Here is a 22,532-nt window from a genome sequence, read left to right as displayed (position 1 = left end):
GATATATGTATATGTATACATATATATGTGTGAGAGTGTTTCTTCCCGTAGTTTCTAATTCAACCAAATTTTCTTCATGGAAAAATGAATATTGTTAAAGAGAGAGAGAGAGAGAGAGAGAGAGAGAGAGAGAGAGAGAGAGAGAGAGTAGATGTAACTTACTGATTTCGGAACCGTGCATAGTTAAAATAACACATAACAGCTTTTCAGCTGATGTAAAATTCACCCAAATAAAATGCAACGTGAGAACGTGTGGCTGCTATAGTCTACCCAACACTCCAAGATCTTCATCGCTTGGGGGAGGAGGAGGAGGAGGAGGGCAGGTTGTAAAGGCACTGTTAAGGATATCTTTGCTTTCATCTTTTTTCATGATTGTGCGCTTTGGAATAATAATAATAATAATAATAATAATAATAATAATAATAATAATAATAATAATAATGTATTTGTATGCATAAATTCACAAAACCAGTCTCTGTTCAGGAATGATTTTTGTTTTGAAGCAATTTGATTGTGAGGCAACAACGGAAGTGTGATTGTGAATATGTGAACGTGTATGTGTATGTGTGTGTGTGTGTGTGTGTGCGTGTACCGAAGAGGGAGACGCAGAAGTACCACTAACGAGAGAGAGAGAGAGAGAGAGCAGTGCTTGCTTGACCAAGCATAGCTACCCAGGTTTGTTGTGGCTACAAAACGTGCGCCACCCTTATTGATTCTCCCTGAGTATATACTCGCTGTCGCTATTTCTCTCTATTTATTATCTATTTTTCTACCTATCCATCTCTTTATCTATCTCTAATTCTGGTTTAAAAGTGGCGCGATGAAGAAGTATGTTGATAAACGAATGAAAGCAGAAACAATGTCTCGACAACGAGACTGAATAAAGAATAGTTTGCTTCGACGCGACAGAAGAAGAGGGAGAAGAAGAAGGAGAAGAATAAGAAGACGCTGGTCGTTGGAGGAACGAACAAAGCGACTTCAGGAATTCCTTCTTCAGTCTCTCTTGTGTCTCGGGTAAGAAAGCAGCGTCCCTGCAGTGTCTTTCTGAGGACTTGACTTCAAGAAGACGAGAACAAGAACAACAACTATGGTAAGTGTTTGGCTCTCATTTGCTTGAAATATATATATATATATATCTATATATAGATATCTACACACACACACGTCTTGCAGCATTTCATCAATTCACTAAGCAACGTTGATCATCATCAGGCTGGAACATCCAAACAATAAGTTCTTTGGTTCCTGAAAACTGATATTTTCCAGACTGTCGAGTTCCAAAATTATGACTAATATCGAAGTGTTCATATTGCAGCTGTAATATACCTTCCCACGACACTTATCATAACCTGACAACTAGTTGGACACTTGAAGCAATGGATTGAAAATGAAACCAGAGGTGTGGGAATAATAAACATGAATATATTCACAAAGTAGAAAATATTTTAAATAATAAGACTAAAGTTTAGATATCTGGGCAAAAAATTATTTCTATTGACAAATATCAACCTTTATCTAGTGCTGGTGGTTCCTATGGAGTTTTATATTGGTTACCATAAGTCCACAAAGATGGGATTCCCATCAGACCAAAATGAACATCATATGATACCCCTAACTAAACTAGCAACAATTGTTCTTTGAAATGACTTGTCTTTTAATAACCATGCAAAAAGAAATTTGCAAGAGTTCAAGGAGCAAATACTGGCTCAAGATTCTGACCTTTTTCGTGTTGAGTTTGGACGTCGAGTCCTCGTTTATCAGCGTCCCTTTGGAAGAAGCTGTCCAGGTTGTTTGACCTGAGATTTTTACTGATGACGATATTCAGTGTTGCATCTGGCAGTGGAGGACACTGCCTTTGTCTTCGATGAGAATGCTTATTCTCAAATTGATGGAATGGCAAGGGACAGTCCTTTGGGCCCCGTCTCTTCTAATATTTCGATGTTTTACCTAGACGAGCAATTGTTGGACAATTGCCCTCTGGCGTATCACCCGCTCTTTGACATTTGTTACGTGGAGACGACACCTTCGTTTTATTCAGAAACCAAGATCAGGCAGATGCTTTCTTACACTTTGTCAATAATGGTCATCGTAACAAAAATAAATATAGATTATGAGAAGGAAAATAAACTGGTATTTCTAGAGATTGAGGTCTCACATAAAGCTGATGGGTTTTTTACATCTTTTCAGGAAAGACATTTATCGACTGAGGTCCTCACTTCTATAGTTGGTGTTGTAGTTTTCATTTTGAATTCAATTCTCATAATATCTTCATCCACAGGACCTTTACTTTAACGTCGAGCTGGGTGATATCTCATAAGGAAGTTATGATTTTGCAAAACTATTTTTTAGACAATTATTTTCTACTCGAACTTATTTTAAACATTTAAACAAGTTCCTTAATGGTAGAATCATATCTAAAGTGAACTTCTCTACTGTTCATAGGAAACCATTTAAGCCAGTCTTCCCTTCATTCAAAACGACTCATCCTTTAACAAAATGAACCAGCTAATGCATCAACATGCCCCTGCCCTAAAATGCCAATTAATAACTAACAACAAATCCCCTGACAATTGGGTCTCTATTCAAATATAAAGTTAAAGTTAATCCCCTCTTGGCATCAGATGCTGTCTGTTTATTCACTTGTCCTCGATGTCATCGGGAAGACCTCTTGGATCCTCTCGGAGGCTCCTCAAAGTTCGCATTGGTTGCCAGAAGGGTGTGAGTTCTCGCACTGGAGTTTGATTGGAGTCTCCAGAATATTAGGAACCATGCCGATGAATGTAGATTTAACATCCATGATGAGCAATTCAATATCCTGACTAGTGCCTCTTCCCCACAACACACTTGCGACTTATGTGTCACTTTTGATTAAATAAGTCGTTCTTGAGTGAAACAGTCAAACGAGTCTCTCTCGCTCTCTCTTTTGCTCGGCAAGAGCTTTCTTTTCACCTACGACTCTTATGTCTGCCACTCGTCTTCCTTCCCTCCTGTTCCTAAGAAGGTGCTTAGCATTTCCCTTTCAGTTGTCGAGTTCCTTTTGAAATAAATGACCGTTTATAATTAGTCGAGTTAATTTTATATTACTTAATGTTCACATGTTTAACCTTAATGATGACGATGAGGCTTCTTGGACTCGAAACGTTGCTTCATAAATTGATGAAATGCTGCAAGAAGACATCTTCTGATGCCCTCCGTAGTATGTTCTGCCAATGGCTGGTGTTCTGTTCTGGATGATTATATATATATATATATATATATATATATATATATATATATATATATATATATATATATATATATATATATATATATATATATAAAATATTGTTACAGAAATAAGAGACATTATGTACTTAATGTAAAGCGAATTTATGAACTTAGGGTCAATAGTCTACAACAATAAAAGAATATCAAAAGGTAAGTGAATGATAATAACGTCAATACAAAGTTTAAATATTATTATGTAAAATAATTATTTGCAGCAAATCACATACAAACAAACAACGTACTTAAGACAAGAAAACAAAAACAATTGACAACCACATATCAGAAAAGTAAATTATCATATGAATTGGAAATACTTAGAACAAAATACGATTTGTTATTCAAGCCTTACAATACAAAATTTATACTTAAGAATATAGACTCATCAAAGTAGGTAGACTGCTTCCCTGCCGGATACCAGAAATCATTTCCCTTTTCCTTCTGCCCATTAAAGATCTCATAATGACTGTTTGTAATTCCTCTCTAATCATGACAGACTCAAAAATGGACGATAATTCATAGCAAAACATCAAAAGCGGCCACTGGGCATGCACAAATTATAATATTCATTCTGTCTTTCTTTTTATATCATGCGGAAAGATATTAAGTTTGTTATAAAATATTTAAGCCTACTACTTTGTGAATCACATTTTTATATAACAAACTTGCTCAAATATTTTTTCAGTACAAATTATGAACCTCTGGCCACACTTGTAAATCCAAATTAGATATTATAAGTAATGGTTTGGCAACGAAATAAAACCACTTGGTATGTAAATAAAATATAATTAAGATAATCAAAACTAACACTTGCTTATTTAAAAAAAAAAAAAACATATTGGAATAATTCATTTAATATTTCTATGATATGTTTAAACACTGAGATCCGAAGAAATTAAGAAATTTGATCGCTACAATTAACGACTTTAGTTGAAGTATTAATACGTAAGAGTCCATTACAATTGGTTACTTGATTATTGAACCTAATCATTTAATTAATAGTGTTAATAACAAAATGATGCAGACGTATTAATTTAGTACATCTTCATCTTTCTGTTATCATGTTTCCGAGCAAAAATATCAACAAACCTTTCCAGAACTAAATAAATGGCCCTAAGCAAAGCAAGCTTACATAATCTTCTTGCAGCACTAAATAAATGGCCTTAAGCAAAGCAAACCTTTCCTTAGAGCACACTGCCTATAACATTGAAAATTTGCTTTTATGCACTTGCTATTAAACTATCAAGGAGGAAAGAATGACAGCATTACTACAAAGAAAAATAGAAATGAGCCTGAAACACTTGTAACATAAATACCTGCCGTGTCTTGGTGACTTTCTTATTCACACGATCGCGTACCATTTACCAACAGGAACTGCACTGTCTAGGTTAATCCGTGCCAGCGTTACATCAACATATCACATACACGTATTGTACAAGACTATTACCACCGATGGCGCAGCCCAAGACAAATAAAAACGAATAAACTGTGGATTCATACAATATCAATAATGATGAGCACATTCTGTGTGTGTGTGTGTGTGTGTGTATGTAACCAAATTTGCGTTATGCAATAATGCACTATTTCTAAGATTAGTGCAGAATTTTCGCATATCCAGATGTTTTACCAACTGATTGTAATATGTCAGTCAGTCCACTGACATTGTCGCGTTATACATGTATAACATTTTTGTATAATACACGTGCGTGTGCGCCTGTGCGTGTGCGTGTTTTTGAAGTTTTCCTTTTCTATCCTATTTTAATTTCCAAATTTTACATTATCCACTGATTTTTTGGCCATAAATTATTTTCTGTACACGATTTGATTACATTTCTTTCACACTTACATAACGTTTAGAAAACGAATACGCATACTCCTGAGATAAAGAAAGAAATTGATTTATTTCTTACAGTTAATATAGTAAAACTCCACTTATCTTCGTATACAAAAAACATCCAAACTACTTGATGTAGAAAACTTTAACAATAATAATAATAATAATAATAATAATAATAATAATAATAATAATAATAATAATAATAATAATAATGATATGAAAATTAAAGTTAGGTTTTACTACAAGCTACATGAACTCAACATGGGCGCCCCCCTGTGCCCCCCAGCAGTTACGCCTATGCCTCCTCCTCCGTTTGTTGCAAATTGCCAAACTGCACACCAGAGCGGGAGACTCGGTGAGACCGAGAGCAAAGCTTGCATGATGAGTCTTAGTGACACAGTTTGTTTGGGTCAGCAACGGGGCTTTCATTGATTCACCCTCATTGATTCCATCCAGGTGTTCACTCCCCCTCTCGTCCTTTCTATCCATCTATCGACTGTCTGTTATCTATTCTTCTGTTTGTCTACATCTTTTACGAATGAAAATGAATAAGACATAGAATGATGATGAAATGAAAAACTCTCTCGATAACAGAACTGAAAAATGAATAATTTTCATCGATCGCACGGACGACCTCGTCAGGGGGCCACAGTCCTTCTCTCTCTCTCTCTCTCTCTCTCTCTCTCTCTCTCTCTCTCTCTCTCTTCTCTCTCTCTCGTTCTATTTATTTATATATTTAGAGCCTGTTATCAGTCTTTCCATCTATCTATTTATTATCTATCTATCTATCTATCTATCCCGTTTACAAGAGGAAAGGAACGAGAATCGACGGTAGACATAAAATCGCGACGACCAGACTGACTAATGAACCGTTTGCATCGACGCCAAGGAAGAAGAAGAAGAAGAAGATGAAGACGAAGAAGAAGGAGAAGAAAAATAAAAAGACGACGACGCTGTTCGTGAGAGGGACAAAAGGACGTCTGGAGTCCCTTCTTCGCCAAATCCAGTCTGTCTCCGTTGACTCAAGGAATGAATGAACTGGGTACCGGACTGTTGTCGGACACGAATGACCTCATTCAGCTCATTAATTAAAGACATTGTTATCCTGATGACTTTTTGTCACGGGTGCAATTGCTAGTTTTAATGGATGATGCAGTCCCTCTCGCCACTAGCAGAAGAAGCATTGTCAATAAATATCTTTATTGCAACAGTAATGTAACAATTAAGGTATGATAACTGATGTAACCAGGACTAAGTTTTTTATTTATTTATTTTTTTTTTTTTATCGACGGGAGGGAGCAGGAAACAATTGAGTTCGAAGATCTTACTGTGGAGGGAGGAGCTTTGCACGCAGTACGCATATTTGGGTTCGATTGTGACTGCTGATGGTTCCCCGTCTTCCTCGGTTATGGCTCGTGCCCAGTCTTGGGAGGCACATTAGTAGTCTGCCTGAACATTCCTCTGCTTCAGACTTTTTTATGCTTTGCAAGGAAGTTGTTGTAGTGGTTTAGGTTTGCTTTTATTAGCTGCATTGACAGTTTTCATTGCAACAATTGACATGTTGATGATGTTATATAACGTGGTTTCAAGTGTTCTACTTTAGATTTGTTTTTTTATTAAAAATATTTCTATGTGCAGTTTGATGTACTTTTGTTGGACTATATTCAAGAGCTTGTTACTGTATATGTGGTGGTCAGTAAACTTCTATCTGTCTATCTATGAGTGGAGAGAGAGAGAGAGAGAGAGAGAGAGAGAGAGAGAGAGAGAGAGAGAGAGAGAGAGAGAGATAAACGGCTCCAAACCAAAGTGTCCTTTTCATGATGATGGAGCGTTAGAGCCCAGTCATTGAGCGATGGAATATTTGCAAAACAAACATTACAAGTTTTAACGTCCCAGCTCGAGGTAGAATAAAACTTCTCTGTCAAAAAGCATGTAAAGTTTATTTCCCTTTGTTGTTTTACCCAAAAAGATCTGGATCTTTTTTTCATCGTGAGCGGCAAGATGGCCAAGCATTCTCGCGAGGAGGAAGGAATTAGGGGCTGGTGTCTGTTCGTAGTTCGAAATATCTGCACAGATTTCTGAGGCTCACTTGACTCACATAATATCATCCATCCCTCTTTTCTAATCAAAGCAAAAACTCTGAAGGCACGATTAAGGGAGCAGCACGGATAGAGATCCGGCCCCCTCCTCCTCCTCCTCCCCAGTGAATGTTGAAATGCACAAAATATTTTACTGTCCCCTCGAATTTGCACTGAAAGAGAGAGACGTTGTATCTCCAGCAGCTTCGTCAGCTACAGGTTGGATCATGAGCCGGAATGAAGACAGCATCAGGGAAGACTGAATTTCAACAGAATGGTTGAAGCAGCATTCAAAGAAAGCTACTCAGAAACAGCCTTTACTTGGAAGGTCTCTTCAAGAACAGGTGTTATGGGAAGGAAGACAACAGCTCGGAAGGAGGCCATCATGATAAACATTCCCCATTTGGAGCCTCTTGGCCATAGAAGGAGCAGGAGGACGAGGAGGAGGAGGATGATTCTTTTATCCCATTCGGGACGTCGATAAAGTTGGCCTCTTGATTTTTCCAAGGGGCCTCTTCCCATCCCACCTTCAATTTGCACCCTGTTTGAGACCATTAATTACTCGAGAACGGTTTGAGGAAACAACCCTTCTCCTCTGTTTGTTGCAATTTGCCAAAATCTACCAGGTTTGGGGGGGAATGCTGAATCTGGAGTTCCTGGTGGGGTTGCATCATCACTTTTGGGTGGTTGTGACGCCCTTGGTGTAGTTTTACACTGTCCCCAGTCGATGGGTCACCCTTCATTCCACCTGTCAGGTCTATTTTAGAACAATGCTCTCTTTGAAAGGGAGAGCTATTAAGTTAGGGAGCTTTAGGAAAACCAATTTGCAAATTAGCAGGAAAGCAGATTTAGCACAACTGAAGAAGATTGACCCATATGTTCGAAATAGTAAACTCATCCATTGCCCAAGTTCTGCTTTATTCACCGTCTTGGAAAATGGCGGCCCCTAACAAACTGAACACATATGATGAATAAGTAGAAAAATAAAAAGTTACAGAAACGAAATCCTTTTATTTCACAAAATCAAATTTCAAGCATTTCCAGCAGCGAGAAAATGCAATCTTTCAGTGAACAGCACATGTTAATGGCATATGTCGCAAATTTCATTCAGTACTCATTGTCCTCCAGAATACAATTTGGCTGGGAATTCTCACAACTGGTTCCTTGGGGCCACTCTCCTCCACACGTCCATGGCTGAGCAGAGCGACTGGAGACAGGGAGGGAGACTAGCAAACAAGAAGAACCTGACATCTTTTTTGCCATAGTCTGATTATCATACACAAAGTTTTTTATTAGCCCATTCAGAGTCTTTGATTGTGACCCATACTATACCATTTTTGGGAAAACCTTTATACAGGAGAATGAAGGGTCATCAGGTGACCTGGCTCTGGACAACTACCACTCGACTTGCACCCCATGGTCGGTACTCAGACCTTCCTGAATCCTGTCATCCACGAGACATCAACTGTCAAACCTTTGTGAAACAATAACTGCTTCTTTATTTGTTAGAAGTCCTTCACTGATTTCTTCAGAACTGAAACTGAGGTAGCTTTGTATAAGGAGTTATGGATAACTGTTTTGAAATAATGTCATATTTCATACTAAATTTTGGTGCCAATGGAGGGATTTAAAGCTAGATTTCCTCAGGTGCTTACAATGTACCTAAACCATCAAGGTTAGGTCACTGAAGGCAAACTGTATGAAAGAATCACCAGCTTCAGTTGTTACTTTTGGACTGTGAGCTGCACAGTGTAGTGAGGCTGCAGCCTTTTTGTGAGGAGATCCTGCAGCCACTGCATGCAGTGAGTCTATCGGATGCTTGACCCATATCACCGATTCAGGCGCAAAGTCCTGATATGTAGCTGCAATAATCAACAGAACTATATTTTTAGCCCCATCCTCCATGTCTTCTCCGCTGCTGGTGCTAATGTTTGCTGCAGCTGTTTGGAGAAGGAGTCCTTGCTCTCTGGTTCCATCTGTACTTTTGTCTGCTTCCCATTGCTCTGTTCAATCTTCTGGCCTGTCTGAACAGAGGCACAAATGCTGTGCTGAGAATGTTGCTGTGTACATATGAGGCCTGTCTTCCAGTGATAGAGCAACAACTGACTTGTCAGCCAGCGTGTTCCCGAAGCTCCCTCCTGCCTGAAGGCGGCGGCAGGACGGACGCTGAATCCTGTCCCCCATCATTGTCACTGTGTTGTCCACAGACTGAAATCATGTTATTGCGAAGAAGCCCGACAGAGGCCACACGAGAGGCAGGGAGTGAGTGAGGCGTCGAGTCTCAAGACTCCCCACCAGAACTTAAGTCTCCTTCATAGTCTTTTCTTTATACATTTCAAACCTATAGATAATAATAATAATAATAATAATAATAATAATAATAATAATAATAATAATAATAATAATAATAATAATAATACTTTCATCTGCCTTTATTCTACCGAGTGTCGTGGAATTATTGCTCACAACATAATGTGTGTTCTCACTGCAAAACCTGTTTTAAATATGCATAGAAGTTTTACTAGAAACAGTTCAGCTTTGAATTATATAAAACTTTCTTTTTTATACTAAGAAAATCTTTGCATATGGAAAACATTTGGCTTTTACTAGGAATAGTTCCAAATTCGCGTAGAATTTCTGCAGGTGGTGTGGTCCGTAAGTTGTTGCACAAAAATAGATATGATTTCTGCAGCCATATTCCAAGATGGCGGTTTGAGTCTGGAGTACAACTTGGATTGATAGATTAGATGGTACGTTCATCCATCAGACAGACGTGAATGAAACTTCATAAGAAGCCAAGAAAGTTTCTTTCACCGCTTCCTCATTTGGGGTTGTTCAGCCGAATGGAGGGTCTCCGCCTTCAGGGGCCAAACCTTCCTGAAGAAGAAAGAGAGCTAGGAGGGCGTAGCAGCAGAAAGAAGGGTGTGGGCAGATTGGCTGATGACAGGTAACACCAGTGGGGTGTCCTACCACTTGGGACTTGAATTCGTCCAATGCCAGACAGGCAGAGGCCAGGGAGGTGAATAAATTATGTGAACTGTCCAAAATTCGCCACGTCTTCCTGCCCACCAGCGATCAGAGAGAGGTTGGGGTTCAGAATAGGACTGGTCAATGTCAAAGGTTTTGTTTTGGCATTTATTCTTTATTTATTGAATTATTTATTTATTTATTTATTTATTCTGAATGGTCAGGATCTCAGCTAGTAGGGGATATACAAAGCAATCTCTAACTTTTTTGTGTCAAAATTCAGGCTCCCATAACTCGAGAAGGGTTTTATATGCAAATCACAAATTTTTAACCGTCTATTGAACAGACCAAAATACCGGATGCCCACTCTGGGCCTCATGGCCGTGGGACAATTCCCCTCTCAGCTACGGGACGTCAAAGTCGGCCTTGGGAATTTTCTTTCCAAGGAGCGTGATGATATTTGCTTCCAGTTTCGGGCCATTACTCGACCAGTGTGTGCGTGTGTGTGTCCACCAGAGCTGGGAATGAGTGAGCCCAAGAGTAATGCTTGTGTGATGAGTCTTAAGATGAGGCCACACCAGATGCGGCGAGCGTGGAGGTTGCAGGGAAGAGGTTCCCGCGGCAGTTTGAATCATTGGGTATCTTATGCGGGTGGCCACACAAGACTAGCGGGACGGCTCGACCCTCTGCAGTTGCCGCCAAGCGATGTAACATGTTTTGAAATACCAAGGCGGTTCCCGGCGTCTTCTCCTAACACAACCCCATTTTCTATATGATTATGGGTTGTGTTACTTGAATGGTTACTTCTCTATATTGATTATATTGATAACTATGTTGTGAAGTTAGTTCCCTTATTAGGGACTTTCATTTGTAACCTAGAAATTGTTTAAAGCATATTATCATCGTTAAGTAACTGATATTAGCATCGAAACTTTTATGTATAAAGCGACTACATTTATTATCTATTCAGTAACAATGTCGAGTTAATTATTCCATATCTGTAATGCATACTTAAATTAACAGCCATTTCAACATCTCTCATTTGTGTACTTTCAGACTGCGTTCAGTGTTGTTCCCAATAAAGAGTCAAGCAAATATACTGACTTCTCATATGGTCTAAACGCTTTCCCTGGGGATGAGTTCATTACTGAATTTAAAGTGAATATTTCAAAAGGACCACAATACATAAATATACCCTCTAACTTGACATGGTTATTATGCACTTAGCCACTCACAAATAAGCCTTGTCCAGCTGCATAGACTTGATAACTATACGAATTCTTAGTGCAGCAGCAACACTGATTCATGAAATATTCGGGGTACTTTGTACTTTCTTCATTAATGTTAACAATGAATGTACTAGCAAAACTGATTTTTTCTTATGTTACTTTCTTTTATGTTAAGTTTACCATTGAACTTATTTTTTTAAATACCGGTAATTCGTTTATTTCAACATAATGTAGCCAAATATTAATTTAGTTTTATATAATTTGCAATTAATTCTGGTTCCTCTCTTTTTCTAAGTATCTTTTAAGAAGTAGCCATATATGGTGTTAGTTTTGCAATAATAAAAAGTTAAAATCCCCATTTTCTTTTCACTTCCCTTAAACTAATGACATTAAGGGAAGTAAAAAGAAAATGTGGATTTTAACATTTCATTATCACAAAATTTACTGCTAAAAAAGTTACTACTTCCCGAATGATAGTTCAGGAGAGATGGGTTGTCTATGGTGCATCTTTTGCTTAGTGAGACTGACTTCTACTATTGCAAGCAAAGACTCAAAGACCATTGGGTCATACGTCAACTTTTAACACTTAGGTTTTCTATTAAAGGCAATTTCCTATCCAACCGTGACAATGACTTATTTGCACAGAAGTATATCTTTGACTGCTGAGAGGGATGCGTGGGAGGGAGGGTGGCGTTTCTGGTGTGGCCATGCGTCGTTTTGACGCTGCTCTCCCGCTCGATTCGTGTCTGCACCTCGACGCTTCCCGCGTCCGGTGTGTCCTTACCCTTAGTGACTCAATTTGTTTGGGTCAGCAACGGGGCTTTCATCGATTCACCCTCATTGATTCCATCCAGGTATTCACTCTCCCTCTCGGCCTTTCTATCTATCTACCTATCTACTATCTAGCTATCTATCTATCTCTCTCTATTATGAATGGAAATTAATACAAAATAGAATTATATAAGATTAAATGAAGAAACCACCCGATAACGGAAATGAATAATGAATAACTTTCATCAATCAGACAGACGACCTCGTCAGGGGGGCCAAATTCCTCTCTCTCTCTCTCTCTCTCTCTCTCTCTCTCTCTCTCTCTCTCTCTCTCTCTCTCTCTCTCTCTCATGCACCCCTTTGGACGAGACTACGGATTATGCAAATGAAACATTGTTTATGTCAAATTATTTTTATCAAAGACAAAGCACAAATACTGACTATCATATGATACTGGACAGCAGCAGCCGTCTGTTCTATTTACTCGAAGGAAACAGAGAAGGTCGAGGGAATGATCGCTTGATCTCAGCAAGCGAGAAGATCTTCGCCTTTTGACAGTAATTCGTATAATAAAACCATTCATGACCGATAAAAGTTTCTTCATTCGTGAACGGAAAGAAGCGAGGGAAACGGAAGAAGTAGAAATTACCGACAGTGATATATATATATATATATATATATATATCTATATATATATATTATATATGTGTGTGTGTATGCATGTATGTAATTACGTATAGCCATCCAAGGGAAGATACCAGTCGCCACGGCAGCGTTTCTTCTTTCCTTTTGTTGCAAATTTGAACAAAAGCCTTCAGCCCCACAAGCAGAAACAAATGCTCAATTAGACAATATCACCAATAACCAATGTATTTGAATACAAACAATTAACAGAGAAATAAATAACATCAGTTACGTTACAGTAACAAACAATGGACAGATAAACAACAACATACCACTTGTTACAGAATCGGCGCATATGTAAGCGTACGTTGTACAGTAGCTCACGGTCTATCTGTACTGTGCAGTAGCGATAGAATGATCCTACTAAAAGTCTGGTAAATTTCAGGTCCGTCATCTAATTTACATTTTTATAGTAATATTATATTAACCATTGAATGGCTGGTTCTCCCGGTTAACATGTCCATGAAGGCAGTTCCGTTCGTGCAGATCCATTTGGCCGTTCGTCCTCATTTGCTGTCTTGTTTTTTGGTAACTACTATGAGATTCAGGGCCTCTGTTACATGTTTTTTTCACAATAACTTTTTATCTATGCATTTCATAAATATAACGCGTATTCAGAATACACATTATATCTACACATAAATTTTGCCTGTATTCTGCATTACGTAGGTTGAATAAATTTGGTACTTATAATGTAAAAGTGACTTTTTTTGAAGACGGGCCAACTTACTCAGAGAAAAGGTTTCGAACGCATTCGTTACGTAACTTATGACAGCATTTCTTCCCTCTTTCTCGATGGATGATTGGCTATACGTAACGAAGGCTAGACCTCTGGCAACAATGACATAAACATTTAAATACAAGCAAAGCAGTACACCTTTATAAACTCTGTAACCTCTCCACTGATAATTGTCATAATGAACAAACCAACAAAATATGTTAATAAAAAAAATACGTCGATTATTAGTCTAACTCCTAAAATAAGTTTCCTAAGAAATTACAGTCTACTTTAAAGTTCGCAATCAGATTGACAAGATGTAGGGAATAGTTGGTAATTTTCAAAAACATAGTAGACAAGCTTGATTTGATAACTGCTATATCCAATGTCAAGCAATTTTTATTTATTGGCTATCTACCTATTTACTGAAAAAAATAGCCGGTACCGTATTTTGACTTTTAACCTTCACCAATAATTATCGTCAGAATGATGAATTCATGAGGCTCCACCCACTTTGGCTTCGTTATAATTCAGAATAACACTGAAGGCTATCGTGGGCATTGTTGGATTAGAAAATTTAACTTCTGGCTATAAAAACTCATTTCTCGAGTAGTTGTAAGAGGTGATAAATGATCCTCAAGGATCCTCAGTTAGCCTAAACGTTTAATTCATGTATATTACTGCTATTGCTACTGTTGCGGCACTACTGTTACAGAAGTATTACTACGCTAGCACAGATAACCCTCCCACATCTAAATATGTATCGTTCCGCCATTCTAAAGTCTTTGTCATGTTTTTTCACTGTGCAATAAGCCATGGGCTCCTCAGAAATCGAGTTTAACATTAGATGATAGGTTATTTCATTAAGCTAACAAATTATGGCCACTGGATATGTTATTGCCAATGTTGAAGCTAAAGATAAAGTATGGTATCATTCCTTCATTGCACTATCATCTTTACTGTTTGTTTTGCTACATGTTGTAATTATTTCAAAGGATAAATGAATTATGTTCACTTTACTTCTATGAATTCCCATTAGATGTACAAATAAAACTCCTAAAACTATTCATGGTTTATTTAAAAATTGCAGTCATCATCACTCTCGAGGAAAAGATCATGCGCTGTTCTAGCCACCTGATGAGAGAACTTAATAGAACATTAATACCTTAAAGGTAGATCATAAATTGTTACATGTAGTACAAGCAATAAAGTGCAATTTGATAAAGTTCCATTAAAATAGATTAATTGACTCCTCGAACAATTTATAAATATATATATATATATATATGTATATATTATATATATATATATATATAATATATATATATTATATATATATTGATATGTATATATATCATATATATATAGTAGATATATAATATATATATATAATAGTATATAATATTATTACTATATATATATATATAATATATATATATATATATGATATATATATATATATAATATATATATATTATATATATATTTTATATATAATAATATATATATATATTTATATATATAATATATATATATAATATATATATATATATCTATATATATATATATAATAATATAAATAGATATATTTATATATATATATATATATATATAAAATATATATATATATATCATATATATATATATATATAAAATACATATATATATATTGTGGAAGTCATTATAATTACCTGACGAGATCTGTCTTTTTAGTTGCTGATGTGGGGCATCGACTCTCCTCGATCAGTGTGCTATGGTGCATTATCAGTCGTTAGCCACTGTTTGAACAACTTTGCATTCATCTCACCATGGTAGTCTCCCTGATTGGTCTTGGCCAGGTAGCACAGGTATGAACCATCTATAAAGCCCTCATTTGTGCCAGCTGCCACCACCACAAAACGCTCGCCTTCTCCAGGAGGAACCTGACGACTGTAAGTGGGGCTGGTGACATCCTGCGCAGTGTCTGCCCATTCCCTGTTGTGGGCCATCCTTGTCATAAACCAGGTTTCATCTATGTAAATGACCACTCTCCCCTTCTCCCGCTGGCGTTGTAGATCACGGAGAGCAGTTATCCGGCAGCATACAATTTCCAGATTTTCCTTCCTTACATACATCTTACGTTAGGAAGTTTTATACTTGAATCCCATAAAATGCAAGAGTCGAAGTACTGAAGCCCATGATGTCATTTCTGGAATAATGCCAGCTGTTTTGAGGTCATTTGTCAAGGAACCAACAGTAAAATGCTCCTTCTCGGCAAACTTTCTGTGGATACAGCGGCAAATGGCACCAATCGTAAAGTTATCAAAGACAGGGGGCGCTTGTGATCCTGACGATGGTGAAGGAATGGAACTGGAGGCACGGTTGACAGTGACCCTCACTGCGCCTGCAGTCATGCCCAAAACATATCCAACACGGTCGTACGGCCTAAAGAAGAATAAAAAAATCATATCAGATGATCCGTTGGTCTGCTGGAGATTTTAGCACATATAAGCTTGTATTTACTTTGGATAAAAATCTTATTTTAACAAAAATAGTTATATAAAGACTGTTTACATACAATCTCTATCTTTCTCTCTCTCTCTCTCTTGGTGGCATAGTGAATAGTTAATGGAAATGTTCAAAATCCTGAATGACATTACAAGTGTTACAATCATGTTACACTAAATACAAATCAGACCATAAACATTGGATTTAAACTAGAAACTGAATAATTACCTATTCAGGCTATAGTAAGTATGGCCACGGGCTTTCTCTTGATTGTATAAAGTTGCAAGTCGTAAGACAAATGCAGTTTTGCAACCACGGGGACATTTCCAAATCCTGTTAGCCATTCTTGACTGCTATGAGTTTCAGAGCCGATGGAACAAGGTGAATGAGTTTCTGTCTGGTGGATGGGCGGAGCAACATTTCATCAAATGGTGTTTACCTTGCTTACGTAATGAATGTTTTTCGACTCTTGGCTCGTAATCATTGGCCATGGCGTCGGCTAGATAATTTTTACTCTATAAAAATTAAAACTATCGGCTTTAGTTTATTGATAATGCTGACAAAATTTGTGTGTGGTTGTAAAATATACATATGTTAACCCTTAAACGCCGACTGGACGTATTTTGCGTCGACATTTTTTGTCTCTCGGGTGCCGACTGGATGTATTTTACATCGACATACAAAAGTTTTTTTTAAAAATTCGCGGAAAAATATTTTTAGGCCTACCAGCCGAAAACTCTTGAATCACGCGCCTTGGGGGATGCTGGGAGTTCACGGATCAAGGTGTTGTTTTGTTTACAATCGTTATGCAGGCGCGCAAGCGCGAATTTCTTTCTTGCCGCACTAAAAAGTATCTGTGACACATCTCGGAAATTATTTCGTCACTTTGACATAATTTTTTTACCATTTTAAATTAGCCGTTACATGGGGTATTATATATGAAAATGTGCGCACTTTTATGTAGAATACAACAATAAAATACTCATGATTGTAGCTTTTATCAGTTTTGAGATATTCTCATATAAATAACGATAAGTGCCAAAATTTCAACCTTCGGTCAACTTTGACTCTACCGAAATGGTTGAAAAACGCAATTGTAAGCTAAAACTCTTATATTTTAGTAATATTCAATCATTTACCTTAATTTTGCAACTAATTGGAAGTCTCTAGCACAATATTTCGATTTATGGTGAATTTATGAAAAAACTTTTTCCTTACGTCCGCGCGGTAACTCTTCCGAAAAAAATCATACATGCGATTGTGGTAATGTTTGCACCATTTTAAATTAGCTGTTACATAAAGTTTTATATATGAAAATGTACGCAATTTCATGCACAATACAACTAAAAACAACCCATGGTTGTAGCTTTTATCAATTTTGAAATATTTTCATATAAAAAATGTTAAGTGACAAATTTTCAACCTTTGGTCAACTTTGACTCTACCGAAATTGTCGAAAAAAGCAATTGTAAGCTATAACGCTTATATTCTAGTAATATTCAAGCATTTACCTTCATTTTGCAACAAATTGGAAGTCTCTAGCACAATATTTCGATTTATGGTGAATTTATGAAAAAAATAACATTTTCTTTACGTCCGCGCGGTAACTCTTCCGAAAAAATCATACGTGCGATTGTGGTAATGTTTGCACCATTTTAAATTAGCCGTTACATAATGTTTTATGTATGAAAATGTGCGCAATTTCATGTATAATACAACAAAAAATAGTTGAAGGTTGTAGCTTTTCTCATTTTCGAAATATTTGCATATAAATCACGATAAATAGAAAAAAAACTACGTTCGGTCAAATTTGACTCTACCGAAATGGTCGAAAAACGCAATTGTAAGATAAAACTCTTACAGTCTAGTAATATTCAGTCATTTATCTTCATCATGAAACAAATTCGAAGTCTCTAGCACAATATTTAAATTTATGGTGAATTTTTAAAAAAAACTTTCCTTCCCTTCCACGCGCGGATTCTCCGCCACAAATCTCCGAAATGCGTGAGTCCCATTCTCGGAATATTTGCTCCGTTTCATATTAGGCATTTCATAGAGTTTTATATATGAAAATGTGCGCAATTTCATGTAGAATAAAACGAAAAATATTTAAAAGTTGTAGCTTTTCTTATTTCCGAAATAATTGCATAAAAAAAATATATATAAAAAAAATTCGACATTCGGTCAACTTTAACTCGTCAGATATGGTCGAAAACTGTATTTGTAAGCCAATATTCTTACAGTATAGTAATATTCAATCCTTTGTCTTCATTTTGAAAGAAATTGGAAGTCTCTAGGACAATATTTAGATTTATGGTGAATTTTTGAAAAAAATATTTGTTTACGTACGTGCGTTACGAATTCATGCTTTATTTTGTGATAACATTTTTTCTGTGTTGCTTTTATCGTTTTACAATGTGTTATATACCAAAATGATCGCAATTTAGTGTACATTACAACGAAAAACAAGTAACTTGTTACCTTTAACCGTTTTGCGCACAGCGCGATTTAAATACAATTATATATGAAACTTCGTTTTTGCGCTATCATATATCGCATTATTTATATATGATAATGATAATTTTTTTCATATCTGATGGTTGCATACTAAACTTCAGGCAATGAAAAAAAAAAGGAGCCAAAAATGAACTCTTAATCTTGAAAACTAAGCGCGCTGTGATTTTTTGAAAAAAATATTTTTTCCACTTCCGCGCTCACTCTGAAACGTCTCCGGCACACGGGAGACATTTTTTTTTTTACCGCTTCGGCGTTTAAGGGTTAACTTTCAGCTACATCCGATGCTTTGATAAGGAGCAAAGTCCAAAAAACCGTCTTACAGAGGCCCTGAATCTCATAGTAGTGCTGCAAAAGATATGAAGACACTTGGCAGAGAACATACAGAGAACATACACAACCCCCCTACAGTTTTACAATACACTCGTCGTACATACACACTTCCATCCATTGACACTACCATTATCAGTTTTCTTGCAAATAAAGACAAATTTACAACTCTGATCGCTGCTTGTTTTGTATCCTCTCTGATCTCAGTATTGGTACATTAATTGTTACTTTTGCTCTTGTTCAACCTCATCACCAACACCTTATTTAGGTTCACTATTTTCATGGTTGCTAAAATCAAACCCGAACCTGGTTAAAACTTCTTCCATATCAGCAATCATTTCTAAGCTACTGTCATCCATATCAGCTGTTCCTAAATGATTACTATTTTCCATATCCAAATTACCAATATTTTCTTCGCCCTTATTCCTTTCTATCCCAGCGAACCTTAGCATCACTTCCTTCAGGCCTAATTAGATACAAACCAATGTCCCTGTTAGGTAGTATTCCTTCAATTGCCTATTTTCTTTTACCGAATTTGTCTCCTAGTTTCGCTCTTCCAATTATTTCATTTCCTTGTAATAAAACCTTTTGTCCTACCTCCAAATCACTTTCTCTGGGCTTTGCTAATATAGGCTTTGCTTTTGATACCCAGTTCTTTTAAGTGTTCCTTCTAAACAAATCCCAAACTTGCATTTTGCATTGCTGACGTAACCAGTCTCCATCTTGAAATTTGTAAATGTCTTCCAGATACGCCCAGCTCTCGATCGAAATACATGGTTCCTTCCCGAACAACAAGAAATACGGAGAAAGCTCTGTCATAGAGTGAGGTGTTATGTTATACGCAAATACTTAGCTCTGCAAATACAGTGGCCATTTATTCCTCTTCTCCTCCTCCTCCAAACTTCTAAGTAGACCGCACAGAGTTCAATTCATTCTTTCCACCTGACCATTTCCTTCAGGGTGATATGGAGAAGTCCGTGATTTCTTTACATTAAATCTCTTGCAGATTTCCTTAAAAAGAGCGGTTTCGAAATTTCTCCCCTGGTCAGTATGAAGCTGCTGAGGAATTCCATATTTATAAAATAACTCTTCCACCAAAATTTTAGCCACTGTTGTAGCCTTCTGATCCTTCACTGGATATCCCCACACATATTTGCTAAACAGGTCACTTAAAACTAAAATATGCTCCTCTCCAGAGATTGATCTCTCCACGGAAAAAAAATCCATCACCTCAATTTCCATGGGCTAAGAAGTTTCCACACGAACAGGAATGGTAATTCTATATGGCATATCTTTTGCCCTTAAACAAGTTTCACAATTTCTAATGAATTCTGTTACAAATCCCCTCATGTTGGACCAATAAACCATAGAGTTCAGTAATTTGTAAGTTCTATCTATACCCTGATGCCTCAGTTTATCACGAGTTTCGACTAAATACTTACATCTTAAAGGAACAAGAACGGCTAATCTATTTATCATGTTACCTAACTGATCCATAAAGAATGTTATTTCTTATCACAAGACTTTCTTTCTCCTTTTTCAACGTAACTAACTCATGTTTAAAATTAATATTTTCAAACTCAATATTTTCTCCTTCTATCCATTTCCTTACAATCTTTAAAACTGGAAAAGCTTTCTGTTTATTAACAACATCCTCCCACTCTAAAATCTGATGTCTACTCATGGCACAAACAAAATTTGAGTCCTCATGAGGAGCTACCCATTCTTCTTTTTCGTCTTCATTCATCACCATCTCCTCTCTAGGCTTGCGTGACAAAATGTTGGCTTTAACATTTTGTTTTCCTGGTCTGAATTTGTGTTCAATGTCAAATACTGATAAATCATCCACCCATTTTTGTTCTGTGTGATCAAGTTTTGCTGTGCTGAGATTGCTCAAGGGGGCATTGTCAGTATACACTATAAACTTTGTGCCAATAAGATCATTTTTAAACTTTTCAGTAACAGCCCACTTCAAAGCATGCAATTCTAGTTTCCGCAAACTTTAAATCTTCATGTTTCTTTCGTGTGGTTTCAGTGACCTACTTGCATAAGCTACAGGATACAGCTTATCCTCCTTATATATTGGGACAAACAGCACAAAGTCCATCGCAATTAGCGTCTATTTCTAACGTACACACTTTCCCAAACTCAGTCCCTTCCAGTGCTGGGGAAGCTTTCAGTTTTTCTATCAATGTCTGGAAGACCATTTTTGCATCTTCTGTCCATTTATCATTAATATTTTGACCGGATTTCTGCTTTTCCCCTTTCAGCCATTCATTGAGTGGCTTGGCAATTATTGCAAAATTTTTAACAAATTTTCTATAAAATGTTGCAAATCCCAGAAAGGCTCGCACTTCCTTAATAGTTCCTGTCTCTTCCAATTCTTCACTGCTTCAATCTTACTTAGCTTAGGTCCTATTCCTTGACTACTAATGCTAAATCCTAGGTAGCTAACACGTCTACAAAAAATGACTTTTCTTTGGCTTTAATTTCATCCCATGTGACTGTATGCACTCCAGCAACGCCTCCAATCTTCATAAGTCTTTGAAAATAATATCATATCATCCAATAAATGACTAGAAATTCAAAAAACATATCCCCCAAAATATTCTCGATACATCATTGAAAGGTTGCTGGGCTGTTTGTCAGACCCATTGGACACCTGCGATACTGAAAGTGATGGTTGAGAAAATGTGGTTTTCTCTCTATCTTCTTTCCTTGGCAAAACTTGGTGACAGTCCTGTGCTAGGTCAAAAGTGGACAAGTATTTGGCCCTTCCAGTGCATCCAGTCACTCCACTACTCTAGGAAGAGGAAATGCATCCTTTAAAGTTTTTCTATTCAATTTCCTATAATCACTGCACAACCTTAAGCCTCCCCCCTTCTTCCTCACAAGGACTATAGGTGCTGCATAAGGACATTTACTTTCTTCAATTATACCCCGTTTCTTAAAGTCATCAAGGAACTATTTGGCCTCAGGGATCAACGTGGGTGCTATTCTCCTATATGGCAATTTGATAGGCTTCCTACAGGACAATCTAATGGAATGTTCCCACTCCTTTATCAAACCTAGGTCCGAATCATTTAGCTCAAAACAGTCCTTATATTTATAGAGTATTTTATCAAGTCTTAATAAATCCGATTTACTTAAGTTACTTTCATCGACATTTACTCCCAAATATCGTCTGTAGTTTTGAAGTTCTTCCTCTGATTTCGCTTCAGTCTGCTCGTTATCATCATCCTCCCTAAACTCCCCTGTGCCAAGTTGCACCCTGGCCAATATACTAACTGCTTCAATGCTAACATTATCCTTAGTCAAATTAACAACACAAACATATCCAATGCCCCATCCACATAGAGAAAAACTGGGCAAGACCTGAACACCCAGAGGCAACATATTTTTACTCTCGTCTGCTACTTTCTCTAAAACAACATACTCCTTTGGCACTTCCTTTAGGCTATCAATATATACCTTAATTAGTTTCCTGCTACCTGACGGAACATTTCTATTCTGTTGTCTTAAGCAACTAGCATATCCTGAATCCTCCTTCTGCCAAACCTGCATAGTTTGACCAACTAGTCTCATACAGCAATCCAAAACTTGACCATATTCATCATATAATCCCTCTTTCTCTGATACCATCAAGTTAACAT

At 37.0% G+C, this 22,532-nt stretch overlaps 1 protein-coding gene across 1 annotated transcript in view; it reads left to right on the top strand.

The window, feature by feature from the left end:
* The first annotated feature begins 856 nt into the window (after positions 1-856).
* The window catches only part of LOC135204702 (E3 ubiquitin-protein ligase TRIM13-like), a 68,707-nt gene continuing 47,031 nt past the window's right edge, over positions 857-22,532 (top strand). Inside the window, exon 1 of the mRNA XM_064234857.1 lies at positions 857-1,090. Within this exon, the coding sequence (XP_064090927.1) occupies positions 1,088-1,090 (3 nt within the window). The 5' untranslated portion in view covers positions 857-1,087. The remainder of the gene's footprint in view (positions 1,091-22,532) is intronic.

The sequence above is a fragment of the Macrobrachium nipponense genome, chromosome 47, assembly GCF_015104395.2.
Source record: "Macrobrachium nipponense isolate FS-2020 chromosome 47, ASM1510439v2, whole genome shotgun sequence".
NCBI lineage: Eukaryota > Metazoa > Arthropoda > Malacostraca > Decapoda > Palaemonidae > Macrobrachium > Macrobrachium nipponense.
This window is presented reverse-complemented; position numbering and strand designations above follow the sequence as displayed.